At 38.9% G+C, this 14,564-nt stretch overlaps 2 protein-coding genes and 1 long non-coding RNA gene across 8 annotated transcripts; 1 reads left to right on the forward strand and 2 right to left on the reverse strand.

Moving 5' to 3' along the window:
* Nucleotides 1–172: 172 nt before the first annotated feature.
* Nucleotides 173–11,642, reverse strand: LOC124341221 (facilitated trehalose transporter Tret1-like). Of its 5 annotated transcripts, XM_046794266.1 has the most exons (9): nt 3,665–3,859; nt 3,383–3,471; nt 3,031–3,176; nt 2,133–2,285; nt 1,694–1,996; nt 1,541–1,615; nt 1,269–1,469; nt 909–1,204; nt 173–844 (listed from the first exon to the last, which is right to left on the reverse strand). In XM_046794266.1, the coding sequence occupies exons 4-9, from the start codon at nt 2,281–2,283 to the stop codon at nt 323–325; spliced, it is 1,548 nt and encodes a 515-aa protein (XP_046650222.1). In that variant the 5' UTR covers nt 2,284–2,285; nt 3,031–3,176; nt 3,383–3,471; nt 3,665–3,859; the 3' UTR covers nt 173–322. The 5 variants fall into 5 exon arrangements, with proteins under 5 accessions (XP_046650222.1, XP_046650189.1, XP_046650197.1 ...); XM_046794233.1 differs by lacking the exons at nt 909–1,204; nt 1,269–1,469; nt 1,541–1,615; ... (3 more) ...; nt 3,383–3,471; nt 3,665–3,859 and adding exons at nt 8,026–8,230; nt 8,302–8,597; nt 8,662–8,862; ... (2 more) ...; nt 9,515–9,720; nt 10,069–10,434 and having other exon boundaries at nt 173–639; XM_046794257.1 differs by lacking the exons at nt 173–844; nt 909–1,204; nt 1,269–1,469; ... (4 more) ...; nt 3,383–3,471; nt 3,665–3,859 and adding exons at nt 7,707–8,230; nt 8,302–8,597; nt 8,662–8,862; ... (2 more) ...; nt 9,515–9,669; nt 11,556–11,642.
* On the forward strand, nt 280–7,824 carry LOC124342420. The gene is made up of 2 exons (XR_006918814.1): nt 280–330; nt 7,717–7,824. It is a non-coding gene; the product is annotated as an uncharacterized LOC124342420 (long non-coding RNA).
* Nucleotides 11,643–11,932: 290 nt separating the features above from the next.
* Nucleotides 11,933–14,468, reverse strand: LOC124341206 (facilitated trehalose transporter Tret1-like). Of its 2 annotated transcripts, XM_046794222.1 has the most exons (7): nt 14,024–14,468; nt 13,693–13,891; nt 13,330–13,632; nt 13,189–13,263; nt 12,925–13,125; nt 12,559–12,854; nt 11,933–12,483 (listed from the first exon to the last, which is right to left on the reverse strand). In XM_046794222.1, the coding sequence occupies exons 2-7, from the start codon at nt 13,883–13,885 to the stop codon at nt 11,944–11,946; spliced, it is 1,608 nt and encodes a 535-aa protein (XP_046650178.1). In that variant the 5' UTR covers nt 13,886–13,891; nt 14,024–14,468; the 3' UTR covers nt 11,933–11,943. The 2 variants fall into 2 exon arrangements, with proteins under 2 accessions (XP_046650178.1, XP_046650170.1); XM_046794214.1 differs by having other exon boundaries at nt 13,693–14,468.
* Nucleotides 14,469–14,564: the final 96 nt, after the last annotated feature.

A 14,564-nucleotide genomic window follows, 5' to 3' on the forward strand; every position in this document is an offset into this window, starting at 1 on the left:
ACACAAACAAACGTTATTCAAAAAACAAACCAAAAAAAAAAAAAAACTTTAGCCTATATGGCCATATCCATTTTAATTTTCAAACAGGTTACATGTTGGTTGGTCAGCTTTCAAAAAATAATTTAAAAAAATCGTTTACCCATTAGGTTTGTTTAATTGGAGCCTTTCTAAGTAAATAAAACTATTCCTGCCATTTTTATTCCGCCTTTGTGAGACAGCTTTACAAACAAAAGTCGCAAGAGAAAGACACTTCCGTGTTATTTAAATATACTGCCATCGACCAATTAGCAAATATCAATGGGTAAAGTAACTTCAAAAGAAATCATTTAGGTGTCAAAATTGGTAACGAAGAAATGCGCTTCACTCGGGATCTGAAATAAACTTCGATCTGAAGTGGTGTCCGATCTTTCGTCTCGGGTAGGAGAAACAAGACAAACATAATGCCCAAACAACAGGCCCCAGAGTAAAACCAGAACACACCAGCGTGTGTCATGACCCGATTCATGTCGACAAATGTTTTCGTGACTGTAAATGACATCGCAAAATTGGTGAAAGCGACAATCGAGCTCCCAGGCCCCCTGAACCTTGGCGGTAGAATTTCACTGGATATGAGCCACGGAAGTGCTCCCAATCCTAAACCTACAGCCACAGAATAGACAATCATAGCGGTCAATGGGATCCATTTAAAGTTGACTATCTCCTGAGAATGTGGGCGACCCGAATAATGAAAATAGACACCCATTAAAAGCGTTGAAAGACCAGCAATTCCCTCTGAGATGATGAACAACGTTCTTCGATTCAGCCTTTTTACAAGTACGGCGGAAGACAAAACCACTGCTGAAACCTACAACCAAAAGGATACCGATAAGTATCTAAGACGCCAATCACCAATACTACGTAAAAAGTACCTGTGCAACATTTATCAAAACTACGCCGATGAGACGATCAAAGCTGAAATTTGCCAACCTAAAAATATCTGCGGCATTAAACAACAAGGCGTTCAGTCCAGAGAACTGTTGAACTACCATCAATGCTACTCCAATCAGAATAGGTTTAAACACCCACGGTTGACAGACGTCGGAAATTTTGCAAGTTTCTTTGGAATCTTCAAGGATTCGGGTTTCTATTTGATGTAATTCTGCTTTAATGTTGTAGGCAGATCCCCGAAGCCAGACAAGAGATCCAAAAGCATCACTTTGCATCCCTTTGCAAAAGAAAACAAAATGGTTTTGAAATTTGTGCTGTTAGTGTTGACCAATGTCACCAACCTTTTCTCATTAAAAAATATGGCGATTCGGGAACGCATATCATGCCCACTAGGAAAATTATGGGCTTGATTGTACAAATGACCGATAACCAGCGCCAGTGTATCCATAATCCCATCACACTAGTAACCAGAACACCGCATGACAGGTTGAACGCAAAGAAAAAACCAACTATTCCTCGCATGGTAGGGGTTGATATCTCTCCTATCAGACATAACATGCGTTAAATCAAGGAAAAAAAAAAACAATTAGGTACCGGTATGAAGTATTAATACCAATGTAACAGGGGGCAATGGCCGTACAAACGCCTCCAGAAAAACCCACAACGACACGGCCGACATACAACATACCTTTACGGATGAGAAAAAAAAAAGGCTTGATTACTTTGAAGGCCGTCAACTAAAATCTTTATTAAAAAGTTAATCCACTTGAGTCGACAGCAAGTGAAATCATCAGCCATCCAATGATGTACGGTGCAGTCATCATCATCAGGACAAATCGACGGCCAAATTTGTCCATTAAAAATCCTCCGCTGAGGGCTCCGAGCAGACCGCCAATATTCAACAATGAACCAACCCACGACATTTGGTTATCGTCCAGTTCTATGTACCAAATGTTTGCGAGTTGCTTATCATTCGGGTAGAAACTCCCAGCAGCAATGTGTTGCAGTTGTGGCTGAACGGGTGACGACCAACCTAACGTCGTTCCCAGTAGGAAGGCACTAAAAGCCGCTATTTGAATCAGATATAAGAGCAAGAAAAATCTGTAATTTCTCAAATAGAATTAGACAAACCCAGGCAAATTGAAATCCGCATGAGTAACAAAATTAGATAGTACCGTCTTCTATATCATAAGTTCAATTTTTACCGGCAAGAGCAGCTCCTATCTGTGGTCTCTTTGTTGCTGTCGAATAGTCGATTTCGTGTTTCACAGACGGTGTTTTTGGTGACGTTAAGGGCCCGCCAATGTCCTCCAATTGCCCATCGTCTCCGACAAAAGCCGAGTTCACTTCTTCCATTGCTCTGAATGAAATAACGGAGATTTCTTTTGAATCGGCGACTTTTCCTGCTAACCTAAACATTTCACAGTGTTACTTGTGTCAAGTAAGTCATAACAAACGTACAGTTGCTCGAATACTACGCGAGGGATTTCGTATTTCCCTTACAGCAAGCAACACGCGTCGACTACTGGGTTTTAAACGTCGCTTCCTACTACACATATTTTCAATCAGTAAAAAGTGTGCAGATGAGTCACGCATCTGGTAGTCTAGGGGCAAAGGGGCGCAACTTCAAAGCAAAAGGTTTTCTTTTGAAAAATCCATAGGAAAGTATACCTCGTTTGGTATACAAAAAATTCACAGTTCAAAATTAAGGCAGTTTATTCTGAAATCTGTCGGTCTACCTCTTATGATTGGCCCACCTGCCAAGTAACGACGAGGTGCCGGTGTGGCGGCCGGTCCCTCTTGAACATAAAATTTTATAGACCTTGCTTGTTTCAAGTGCTTGAAATTAAAATTTTTTTTCAATTTGATTGTTTGCCCGCAGACAAAAGTTGTGAATTATAAAAGAAGTCTAATGTGCAGTCGCAATGCAGTGCAATCGTCTACAAATAAGTTATTTAATTAACCCAGATTAAGATAACAGAAACGGCATGAGAAAACTGGCAGTCAACCGTCTAGTTCAGGAATAATCGTACTCCATTACGTTTTACAACCAACGCCACCAAATAGTCAAAAACAGGAAGAATAGAGAAACAATTGTCCTACCTTTAAGCCCGGGAAATCCACAAGTGCTCCATCCTCACCTCAGTAAAATTGACGCCAGGCAGGATAGGAAAAGGCGATCATCGTGAATATACCTTCACATTGTACACGAGGACAGAGTTTTCCCAATTAGTCTAGAAGCTTTTTATCTAAAGAAAAATTAAAACAATGGGTTACGAAACAAAAATATTGCAGAGACAAAAAGTAATAAAAAGTTAGAAAGAAGGCAGTGGGTAACCCCCTTATAAACAGGATTATGTAAGGTTTTACGTGTAATACCCTGAATGCAAGTTTCAGGCACCATTTAATTCTGTACAGCATGTCACAGGTTAACAAAAGTAACACAAATCATTACCCAATCAATGATGCTGAGATTGTTGGATGACAGGTCAGTATCAAAACTTGCACATGTTGTGGCTACGATGTCTGGCTCAGGCCTGAAATCTGCCCAAAGGTTAGACGTTAGATGTTAGATAGAACAAGCAAACAATGCCATGGATTGACAACACACATACATGATAAATGCTAGTCACTTTAGTTGGGCACCAACATTTCACAAATTTGGAACAGAATTAACTCTTCTGTACAAGCTCCTTTGAAAAACAATTCCATTCACATTCTTAGTTTTATTATTTACCTGAGAAACATCATGGAGTGGAGAGAACATTTGGGGAGTTCACGACATCAAAGTTCACACGACGATCACACCACAACGACCACATTTTATTTTGTTCTGCTATTTCTCTTGTAGCCACGTACATGTTTCCAGATCAGTGATCCGTTCAGTTTTCCATGAAAAAAATATCTGAAACTTCGTCTCTTTTTGCTTTTTCGAAACTGTGAAATGAAAGCAGACGACACAAATATTCTAATTGATCAATTAATCAAGCTTAAGTTAAGATATCGATATTAAAAATCCACCCTCCCTGCCTCCCACCACCCGCCAAAATCAAAGAAAATCACCCCTTCCCTAAAACTAAACCGCAAAAAACGATAAAAGCGGTCGTTATAGTAAACGTTGACATTTAACAATAATTGTTAGAGATTTGATTTTCCTGGTAGTAAAATACAGAACAGTACAAATTTAAAAAATTAAAACAGAAATTAAATTCAGCTAAACAACGTAGTTAAAAAAAAAACAATTTTGATTATATAAGAAGTTTTGACATTGCCCTCAGTATTACATTTGCACAATCAAACGTCATTAAAAAATCAAACCAAAAAAGTATCTCTAACCTATCTCCATTTTAATTTTCAAACAGGTTACATGGTTGGTAGGTTAGCTTTCAAAAATTTAAAAAAATATCGTTTACCTAAAATAGTTTTATTTAATTTGAGGCTTTCAATGTAAACAGACAATTCTTGCAATTTTTATTCAGCTCCCTTGTGAGACCGCTTTACATATAAAAGATGCAAGAGAGAGACACTTGCATGTTATTTAAATACTAGTACTCTTGTGCCAGGTGTAAGCTAACAGAACGGAAACACGTGGATTCGTGTTTTTAGTAAGCAATTTGGACTTTTACTATTCCCGTCGTTCGACAATACTTCGAAAATAATCCTATAACTTATCCTAACCTAACAAACTAATTTTCACTGCTTCGCCGTGCTGATCCCGAAATTGATTTTCACGGCTTCGCCGTGATAATATCGAATGGGAATTGGTTAGGTTAGGTTATGGTTGGGTTAGGCTAGGTTAGGTTGGATTAGGTAAGGTTAGGTTAGGCAGTTATTTTTTCATTTGCAGAGTGGTTGATCTTACAATTTTTGGAGTTGCTAATTTTGTATTCAGAGTGATTGAAATATTTTTTAAACTTGAGCTTCATCTCATTCTCTATGAATCAGAAATAGGGGAGAGGAGGGCTAGTTGGCAGGGTCACTTTTTGTGAATTTATTTGAATTTTTTGACCAAACATTTTGCAAATTGAATGAATGATTCAGATTTCAATTCTCTATGAATTGATCGTATTTGTTTACAATGTTCATTTACACGAAATTGTGAAATTGAGAAAAACTGAAAAAAAATTCTGCCAACTTGCCCCAACTACGTGGTTAGTTGGCGTTGTTGTAAGCTAACGTAACGGAAACATAAGAATTTGGTGCGTAAATGATTTTCCAAGGCAACGTGGATTCGTGTTTTTCGTAAGCGATTTGGACTTTTACTTTTCCCGTCGTTTACTTCGAAAATATACCCATAACTTATACTAACCTAACCTTTTACCGATTTTCACGGCTCCGCCGTGCTGATTGCGAATTTGAATTTCACGGTTCCACCGTGATGATCCCGAATAAGAATTTCACGGCTTCGCCGTGATGATACAGAATGTGAATTTCCCGGCTTCACCGTGATGATCCTAAATTTTCTGTTCACGGCTTCGCCGTGATTGTTGTTCCGGAGCTATTACACTTGGTAACCTAACCTAACCTAACCTAATCTAACCTAACCTAACAATAGCATTACCTAACCTTACCTATCCTAACCAAAGTTAGTGGCAGTTATTTGTTTTTATTTATGGGTTGGTCAATGTTGCAACTTTAGGCGCGGGCTCCACTCTTTAGCCGCGAGGATCTCCAGCGTGACTCGAGCCCGCGGGGGTGGGGGCCTCGGAGGGGCACCCCCGCGGCCGCGAGAGAGGCTCGCGACATCCGTTCCGCTTCCGCTTGTATCGGCAAAGTTAGTGGCAGTTAGTTTTTTTTTACAGAGTCGTCGCTGTTGTAATTTTGGAATTGCTGAATATTTTTTATTTTGAATCAAAGTGATTGAATTATTGCCCCCCCCCCATTTTACATCTTGCCCGTAAATCTTATCCGACTTATCGTCTCCTTGTCATTCTCCTTTTGCCAGGTAAATTTCTTTTTACTATAGACAGTCCTATAGAACCATACGAAACAGAACTAATTTTATAAGCATTCAAAGGGGCCCTATTTCTCAGTCAAATAAGCGTATTACAATAGAAATAGAGCGGTTCAATTATTTATATCATCGTGACCCTTTATATACTTTGCCTAGCTCAAATCAACATGAGTGAATTTCACACATTGCCGTTTAGTTAATTATAAGTTAGATGGCCGATTCCCGTATTTATTATTTCATGAACATATTCCTCTTGGTTTTAACCATGAAGTTCATTTTTTACAAATGTCGTTTTCACTTCATAGCTGTCGTAAATTTAAAAAATTAACAAATTTCCGTGCTTGCTTGGCCATTTTTTTTATATTTTTCTCCCCTGTTGACATCTTGCCAGTCAATTTCATTGTTGCCTTGTTAGTTTTCTTCTTGCTAGACCCTTTTCGTTTTTTGGTCACCTTTTTCATTTATTCATTTTAAGTTGCGAAGATTTTTTAGTTACAATTGATTTTATTGATGTTTTATTTTGATTCAGTGATTTAAATTTTTTCCCCCTGTTGACATCTTGCCTGTCAAACTCATTGTCACCTTGTTGCCACTTGCCAGTTAATTTTCTTCTTGATAGGCCATTTCCGTTTTTTGATCACTTTTATTCGTTTTAAGTTGTACAGACTTTTTTATTAGCAATTTATTTGAATTGCGTGATATCTTGATTAGCCTGTTCATTTCTTGTCCGTAGTTTATTTATTACCCAATATTCGTTGCCTGCCCGTCGATTCGTCGCCTGATATTCTGTCTGCCCCTTAATATTAGTGTTAGAGGTATTCGTCTTTTCCCCGAAATTTTGGTCTGTGTTAGTCTCGGATGCATAATCAAACAGTTTAATTTAAGACTGGTAGCTATTGTTGTCTTTTGATTAGTTACCCGTCACTCACGTTTTTCCAAGTAGCAATTGATTCAACTGCATTGTGTTTGACCATCAAATTCGTTTTCTTCTGTCTTTTTTTTCTTATACTTTAATTCTCCGGTTTTATTCATTTTAAGACTGGTATTGAATTGTTACTCGTCACTCATGTTTTTCCGAGTGGCAATTGAGTCAATTGCATTGTGTTTGATGACCGTGAATCAAATTCGTTTTCTTCTGTCTTTTATTTTTATTATTTTTTTTAATTCCCCGGTTTTATAATTAACTATCGGAAACAATATTTTTCGCGATGAATTAGATGTAGTAGCCATAGTATTAGACTCGACAAAGAAGACCCGCTTTTAGAAAATTTAAGCGATTTTCTTTCTCCTTGAAAATGGGCCAGCAGGCCTATTCTCCTTTTTAATTCTAAGTTCCAGAAGAAACTTTGAATTAAATGCTGATTTAATTTCAACTTTTTGCTTGTGAGAAAAGCAATTTCAAATTATTATATTTCTGCCACCCTTTACATACTTTGCCGTAGCTCCAACCGTGGTGAGTGAAATTCACATACTGCCGTCTCGTTATTTATATTTTAGTAAGCCGATTTTAGTCTTTATTATTTCTTAAACACATTTCCCTTAGCGTCAAATATGAAGTTCATTTTTTACAAACGTCATTTTCGCTTAACAACTATCGTAAGTAAAAAAACGAACGAATTTCCATGTTCAACTTCGCTACATTTTCTTCCCTAGCTCGATCCCCCCTTCAGCGACTCGGCCTCCCCTGCTGCAACTCGAGGATTTTCCCTTGAGGGTAAAGAACCCAAAACAGGTAGAAACTCTGGGAGCCAATCAGCGCGTGACGACATACTATTTTAGCCCCGCCCAAGAGGCTTATTCTTTTATAGTATAGGATACTGTTAGAAATCATTTAGGTGTCAAAATTGGTAACGAAGAAATACGCTTCACTCGGGATCTGAAATAAACTTGGATCTGAAGTGGTGTCCGATCTTTCGTCTCGGGTAGGAGAAACAAGCCAAACATAATGCCCAAACAACAGGCCCCAGAGTAAAACCAGAACACGCCAGCGTGTGTCATGACCCGATTCATGTCAACAAATGTTTTCGTGACTGTAAATGACATCGCAAAATTGGTGAAAGCGACAATCGAGCTTCCAGGACCTCTGAACCTAGGCGGCAAAATTTCACTGGATATGAGCCACGGAAGTGCTCCCAATCCTAAACCTATGGCCGCAAAAAAGACAATCATAGCGGTCAATGGGATCCATTTGAAGTTGACCATCTCCTGAGAATGTGGACGACCAGAATAATGAAAATAGACACCCATTAAAAGCATTGAAAGACCAGCAATTCCCTCTGAGATGATGAACAACGTTCTTCGATTCAGCCTTTTTACAAGTACGACGGAAGACAAAACCACTGCTGAAACCTGTAACCAAAAAGGCAAAAAGATACCGATAAGTACCAAAAATGCTCATCACCAATATTTGTAAAAAGTACCTGTGCAACATTTATCAAAACTACGCCAATGAGACGATCAAAGCTGAAATTTGCCAACCTAAAAATCTCTGCGGCATTAAACGATAAAGCGTTCAATCCGGAGAACTGTTGCAGTAACATCAAAACTACTCCGATCAGAACAGGTTTAAACACCCACGGTTGACAGACGTCAGAAATTTTGCAAGTTTCTTTGGAATCTTCGAGAACTCGAGTTTCTATTTGATGTAATTCTGCTTTAATGTTGTAGGTAGATCCCCGGAGCCAGACAAGAGCTTCAAGAGCTTCACTTTGCTTCCCTTTGCAAACAAAAAAAAGGGGGTTTAGAAATTTGTGCTATTAGTGTTGACAAATGTCACCAACCTTTTCTCATTAAAAAATATGGCGATTCGGGAACGCATATCATACCCACTAAGAAAATTATGGGCTCAATTGTACAAATGACCGATAACCAGCGCCAGTGCATCCATAATCCCATCACACTAGTCACCAGTAAGCCGGATGCAAGGTTGACCGAAAAGAAAAAACCCACTATTCCTCGCATGGCAGGAGTTGAAATCTCTCCTATATGCCATAATGTACGTTAAAGCAATGAGGGAAAACAAAATTAAGGAATGAACTATCAATACCAATGTAACAAGGGGCAATGGCCGTACAAACGCCTCCCGAAAAACCCACAACGACACGGCCGACATACAACATATCTATACGGATGAGAGAAAAAAGGCTTGATTACTTTTGAAGGCCGTCAACCAAAATCTATTATAAAGTTAATCCACTTGAGTCAACAGCAAGTGAAATCATCAGCCATCCAATGATGTACGGTGCAGTCATCACCATCAGGACAAATCGACGGCCAAATTTGTCCATTAAAAATCCTCCGCTGAGAGCTCCGATCATAGCGCCAATATTCAACAGTGAACCAACCCACGACATTTGGTCATCGTCCAGATCTATGTGCCAAATATTTGCGAGTTGCGTATCATTCGGATAGAAACTCCCAGTAGAAATGTGTTGCAGTTGTGGCTGAACGGGTGACGACCAACCTAACGTCGTTCCCAGTAGGAAGGCACTAAAAGCCGCTATTTTAATCAGATATGAGAGTAAGAAAAATCTGTTATTTCTCAAATAAAATTAGACAAACCAGGGAAAATTGAAATCCGCATGAGTAACAAAATTAGATAGTACCGTCTTCTATCATAAGAACAATTTTTACCGGCAAGAGCAGCTCCTATCTGTGGTCTCTTTGTTGCTGTCGAATAGTCGATTTCGTGTTTCACAGACGGTGTTTTTGGTGACGTTACGGGCCCGCCAATGTCCTCCAATTGCCCATCGTCTCCGACAAAAGCCGAGTTCACTTCTTCCATTGCTCTGAATGAAATAACGGAAATTTCTTTTGAATCGGCGACTTTTCCTGCTAACCTAAACATTTCACAGTGTTAGTCAAGTAAGTCCTAACAAACGTACAGTTGCTCGAATACTACGCGAGGGATCGAGGGATTTCGTATACAGCAAATAACACGCGCCGAATAATGGTTTTTAAAAGTCTTTTTTCCATTAGGCTACATATATATTCAATTACAAAAAAGTGTGCATATGAGTCACGCATCTGGTAGTCTAGGGGAAAAGCGGCGCAACTTCAAAGCAAAAGGTTTTCTTTCGAATAACAAAATCCAAACAAAAGTATAACCCAGTAAAATTCACAGTTTAATCGTTTAGTTAGCAAAAATTCGCAATTAAGGCAGTTTATTCTGAAATCTGTCGGTCTACCTGTTATGATTCATTGGTCCACCTGCTGAGTAATAAATACGCTAGTGTCTAGCGTAGAACCAAAGAGGAAAACCAAAGTGTGTCCGGTAAGTCTGAAATCGCACCAAGTTCTAATTTTGTTTCGAGGTTTGCCATAGGTTTTTAAAGCCACTAGCTTTACTAGAAGGTCCAGGAAAACCATGGTCCTGACGCTAATAAAGACCCCCCTCGGCCCTCGCTATGTTATAGAAAACGTTGACGTTTGGCAGTGGTTGTTAGAGATTTGATTTTCCCGGTAGCAAAAGTAAACTTAACGCTCGGATGGAAAGAAACAAAAACAACAAAATCCTTGAATCTTCTTCCTGCTGCTTCTTCTAACTATTTAGTTGACGATCGATGTAATGTATAGTCGGCCCAAAATGTTCCACTTCATAGGAACTGGCGGTCTCGATTGACGAATTTTGTTTTATAGGGTGCTCGGTATTTTCCCAGATAGTTTCGTTTAGTCAATGTTCTGTTTGTTATGTTCCTAAACTCTACACTTGTTTGGCATCTGTTTTGCAGATGGAAAAGCGCACACGTGTATCCCAATAAAACTTAAAGCTCCTCCCCTTCTTATTCCAGCCTAGTCCACAAGTCTATTTTTGAAAAGGCTTAGATCTCACCTGTATATCGACCTTCGTCCAAATCAATTCAGGGTACTGCATTTGTAATAAAGACCCTTCACTGTAATCTGGAATTTTGGTTCCGATAATGGTGGGAAAAGTGAAATTTGATATCATATTTGGAAAGGTATAAAAAATAAACAAGATTCTCGCTTCACTAATTGCCGAATTGATTTCGTACTGAAAATAAGTCCTTGACTGCAGCAACCGCAAGTTGGGTATAATACAATTACAATTCTGGTCGTACTCGTACCTTTAGCCTTTTTCAGATTAAAAATAGCGATTACTCGGACATCTATAGTACAACATGAATGGGGTATTAGACACGGTCCAGCAAGAGGAAGCTTCGAGGTCGATAGAAACGGAAGTAACAAGAGAACAGAAATACATAGCCTTTTTGAACGGCTGTTTTTTTTTTTTAAAAAGGCAATAAACGCAGTCGGTTGGAAGACAAGACATCTGAGCTATTTATCAAAAATTAATTCCATCGTAGAAGAAGCGACATAACCTCGGTGGTTTTCCCAGCACGAAGAAATTTACAACGAGGTATTCTTCTTCCATGGGAAAAGGGGAATTTTTCTTTTTGGAGACCGCTAAATTGAAACGAGTGAGAAATCTGACCTTCTCCCAACTCAGCGTTTTCAAATATTGAATAGAAACCGACACTCTTATATTACTAGAAGGCGCAAGTCATCCTATATTGTGCCTATATTGTGGTTGACACCTTTTGTATAGACTACTTCTAGGTTTTATTTGACCATGGGCCGTCATCACAGACCAGTGTCATAACTCAACAAACTGGTGCCAAGTCATATAAACAATAAGTTAGTTTGAAAAGCTTACCTGCATGTTAGCTCATTAGCTGCACGACTTTATAGGGTCTCCTACGTCACACAATGTCACAAAAGAACTCTGTCACGCCAAACTTGTTATAACGCAGCTGCGTATTCATCAGCTTGTAATAAAAGCCTATTGGGCACGTATTCGATTTCGATAAGACGACCACTGCTATTCGCGTGAGCAACCGGAACTCACAAAACCACTGAAGTCTTTCAATCATATTGTTCAGCTTGAACTAGCACAGATTCGACATAAAGTTTGTATTTACTGCGAATAAACATGTTAATAAATTACAGTTTAGTTCTCTCACCCATTATAAGGTAACCTGCTAACCTCACTTTGAGCAGAACAGTAACACATTTCCATACGTCCCTTGAAAAGTTTAAATAGTTCACAGAGGTGTCCTGACACCACCAGAGGGAAACACAGAATGGGGACCTTCAGATTTTCTATCACTTTTAAAGTAAGCCTGTATCTGATTGGCTGTTCTATCTTTCGTCTCGGGTAAAAGAAAAAAACCAAATAAAACGCCCACAAAACAAATACTGGAATAAAACCAAAAAACACCAGCATGGGTCATCAAACGTTGCATATCGATAAATGTCTTGGTCACGATAAATGACATAAGAAAATTAGAGAAAGCGACAATTGAACTACCGGGCCCTCGAAATTTAGCAGGAAGGATTTCACTGGATATGAGCCACGGAAGACCCCCTAAACCCATTCCGACAGCAGCGAAAAATACAATTAGAGATGCCAAAGGAATCCATTTGAATTTGGTTAAATTTTGTGAGGATGACGAGTCCAGATAGTAAAAGAAGACACCTAAGGTGAGCATTGAAATACAAGCAAATCCGACAGATACTATGAACAATGTTCTTCGATAAAATCTTTTCACCAGCAGCGAAGAAGACAAGACGACTGCCACGACCTAATTCAAAAACCATAGAGCAATTAAAAATCGAATTACAAAAAAAATTATTAATTTCTTTTTTAAAAAACGCACTTGAACACCGCTGATTATAACGACTCCAATAAGACGATTAAAGTCCAAATCTGCAATCCGGAAAATTTCCGAGGCATTGAACGATGCAGCGTTTAATCCGGAGAACTGTTGCAATATCATCAAAGCTACTCCAATCAGAATAGGTTTAAACACCCCGGGTTGATAAAAGTCGGATAATTTGGGGGCTTCTCGGGAATCGTCCAGAACTCGAGTTTTAATTTGATCTATTTCTGCTTCAATACTGTAGCTAGGACCTCGAAGCCACTGCATAGCTTTGTGTGCATCATTTTGTCTTCCTGTTGGAATAAATATACGTAAAGGCTTTAAAAATCGCCACACCAACAACTTTGGAACCATTAAACTAACCTTTTTTGATTAAAAAGTATGGCGATTCAGGAGCGAAGGACAAACCAACAAGTAAAATTAATGGTTGAATTGTACAAATGGCCGATAACCAACGCCAGTCAAGCCATAGCCCCATGCATGAAGTAACCAATATTCCAGAAGCTCGATTCATTGAATAGAATAAGCCTGCGGTTCCTCGCATGGTAGGAGTTGAGACCTCACCTATAAAACATCATGTAAGTAATTTAAAGCCTGACTGCCACTGCCATATCAAAACACTAGTACCGATGTAGCAAGGTGCGATTGCTGCACAAACCCCTCCTGCAAATCCAACGATGACTCGGCCGACGTACAACATAACTGAAGACAAGGAAAAATACAAATTAAATTTAGAAAAATAAATTGTCTTAATAAATAGTAGTTTACTTGGATCTAATGCAAGTGTTATCATTAGCCAACCAATGATGTAAGGTGAGGTCATCGTCATCAGGACGAATCGACGGCCAAATTTGTCCATTAAAAGTCCTCCGCAGAGAGCTCCGAACAGAGCGCCAATATTCAATAACGAACCAACCCAAGACATTTGATCACCATCCAAGTGCAGTGTGTATAATAGACTTGTCTGATTTAAGTCATTCATCCGAAAAGTTGTATAAACTTGTTGTAATTGTGGCTGAACGGGTGATGACCAACCGAAAGTTGTTCCCAAAAGAAACGCACTGAAAGCAGCTAAAAGAAAGAAAATTTTTTATTCAACTCTATAGAACAATAATTTTGTTACTTTATTACCAGCTAGTGAGGCTCCAAACTGCGTAGTTTTCGTTGCCGTAGAGTAGTCGATTTCTTGTTTTCCTGATGTTTTGGGGGGTATATTATTATCAATTAAGGATACATCAATTACTTTCCCATCATCTCCGATGAACGCGGCGTTATTCACTGCAAGATCAATGGCCACGCAAGGAGGATTCTTTACCTCATCCATATTTTCCTTCATTATTGAAAAAATTAAGTAATGATTATTAAGTACCGAGAAGTTAAAATTTATAATCTTGTCAAGCAGTTTACATATTACTATTAAATACACACGGATAGATTTTATCTTTCAAGTATAAGTATGTACCTGTTCATGTGTGTCCACTGTCTAGTGGTAAGCTCTGCAGACATTAGAATATTACTTATACCTTGTAACCGGGATAGTTGACTACGTGACACTTTTAGATCGCAAGTTTATGTAATTCGCTTCGTGCACGTAGCCAGCGCATGCACAACTTAACCGCAATTTCTTCAGTAACCTTACAGACACAGATGCGCGGTGCGGTCGCTGTACCGGATATAGTCTTCATTCACTCTGGACTGTAACAGTGTAACATGACGTACGAATTGACACACGTCATTCATGCATGCTGCGCATTTGTGTTTCTGTAGATTTTTTGTCAACGTCGTCTAGAAGCTGTGAGATATTTACCGAAAAATCGGCATTTCCTGCGCGACTGTTTCCCTAGAATCAATAGTTAAAAAACCACATTTATTTTTACCTGTTGCAAGTTGTATATCCATATGGACCCAGATATTTCTAGCAATGTCACAAGTAATTCTTTTACTTTAACCTTCAACCATATTTATACAATCTAATCCCAGAAGGCCAAAGGAAAACGTCACTG

The sequence above is a fragment of the Daphnia pulicaria genome, chromosome 1 (assembly GCF_021234035.1).
Source record: "Daphnia pulicaria isolate SC F1-1A chromosome 1, SC_F0-13Bv2, whole genome shotgun sequence".
Taxonomy (NCBI): Eukaryota; Metazoa; Arthropoda; class Branchiopoda; order Diplostraca; family Daphniidae; genus Daphnia; species Daphnia pulicaria.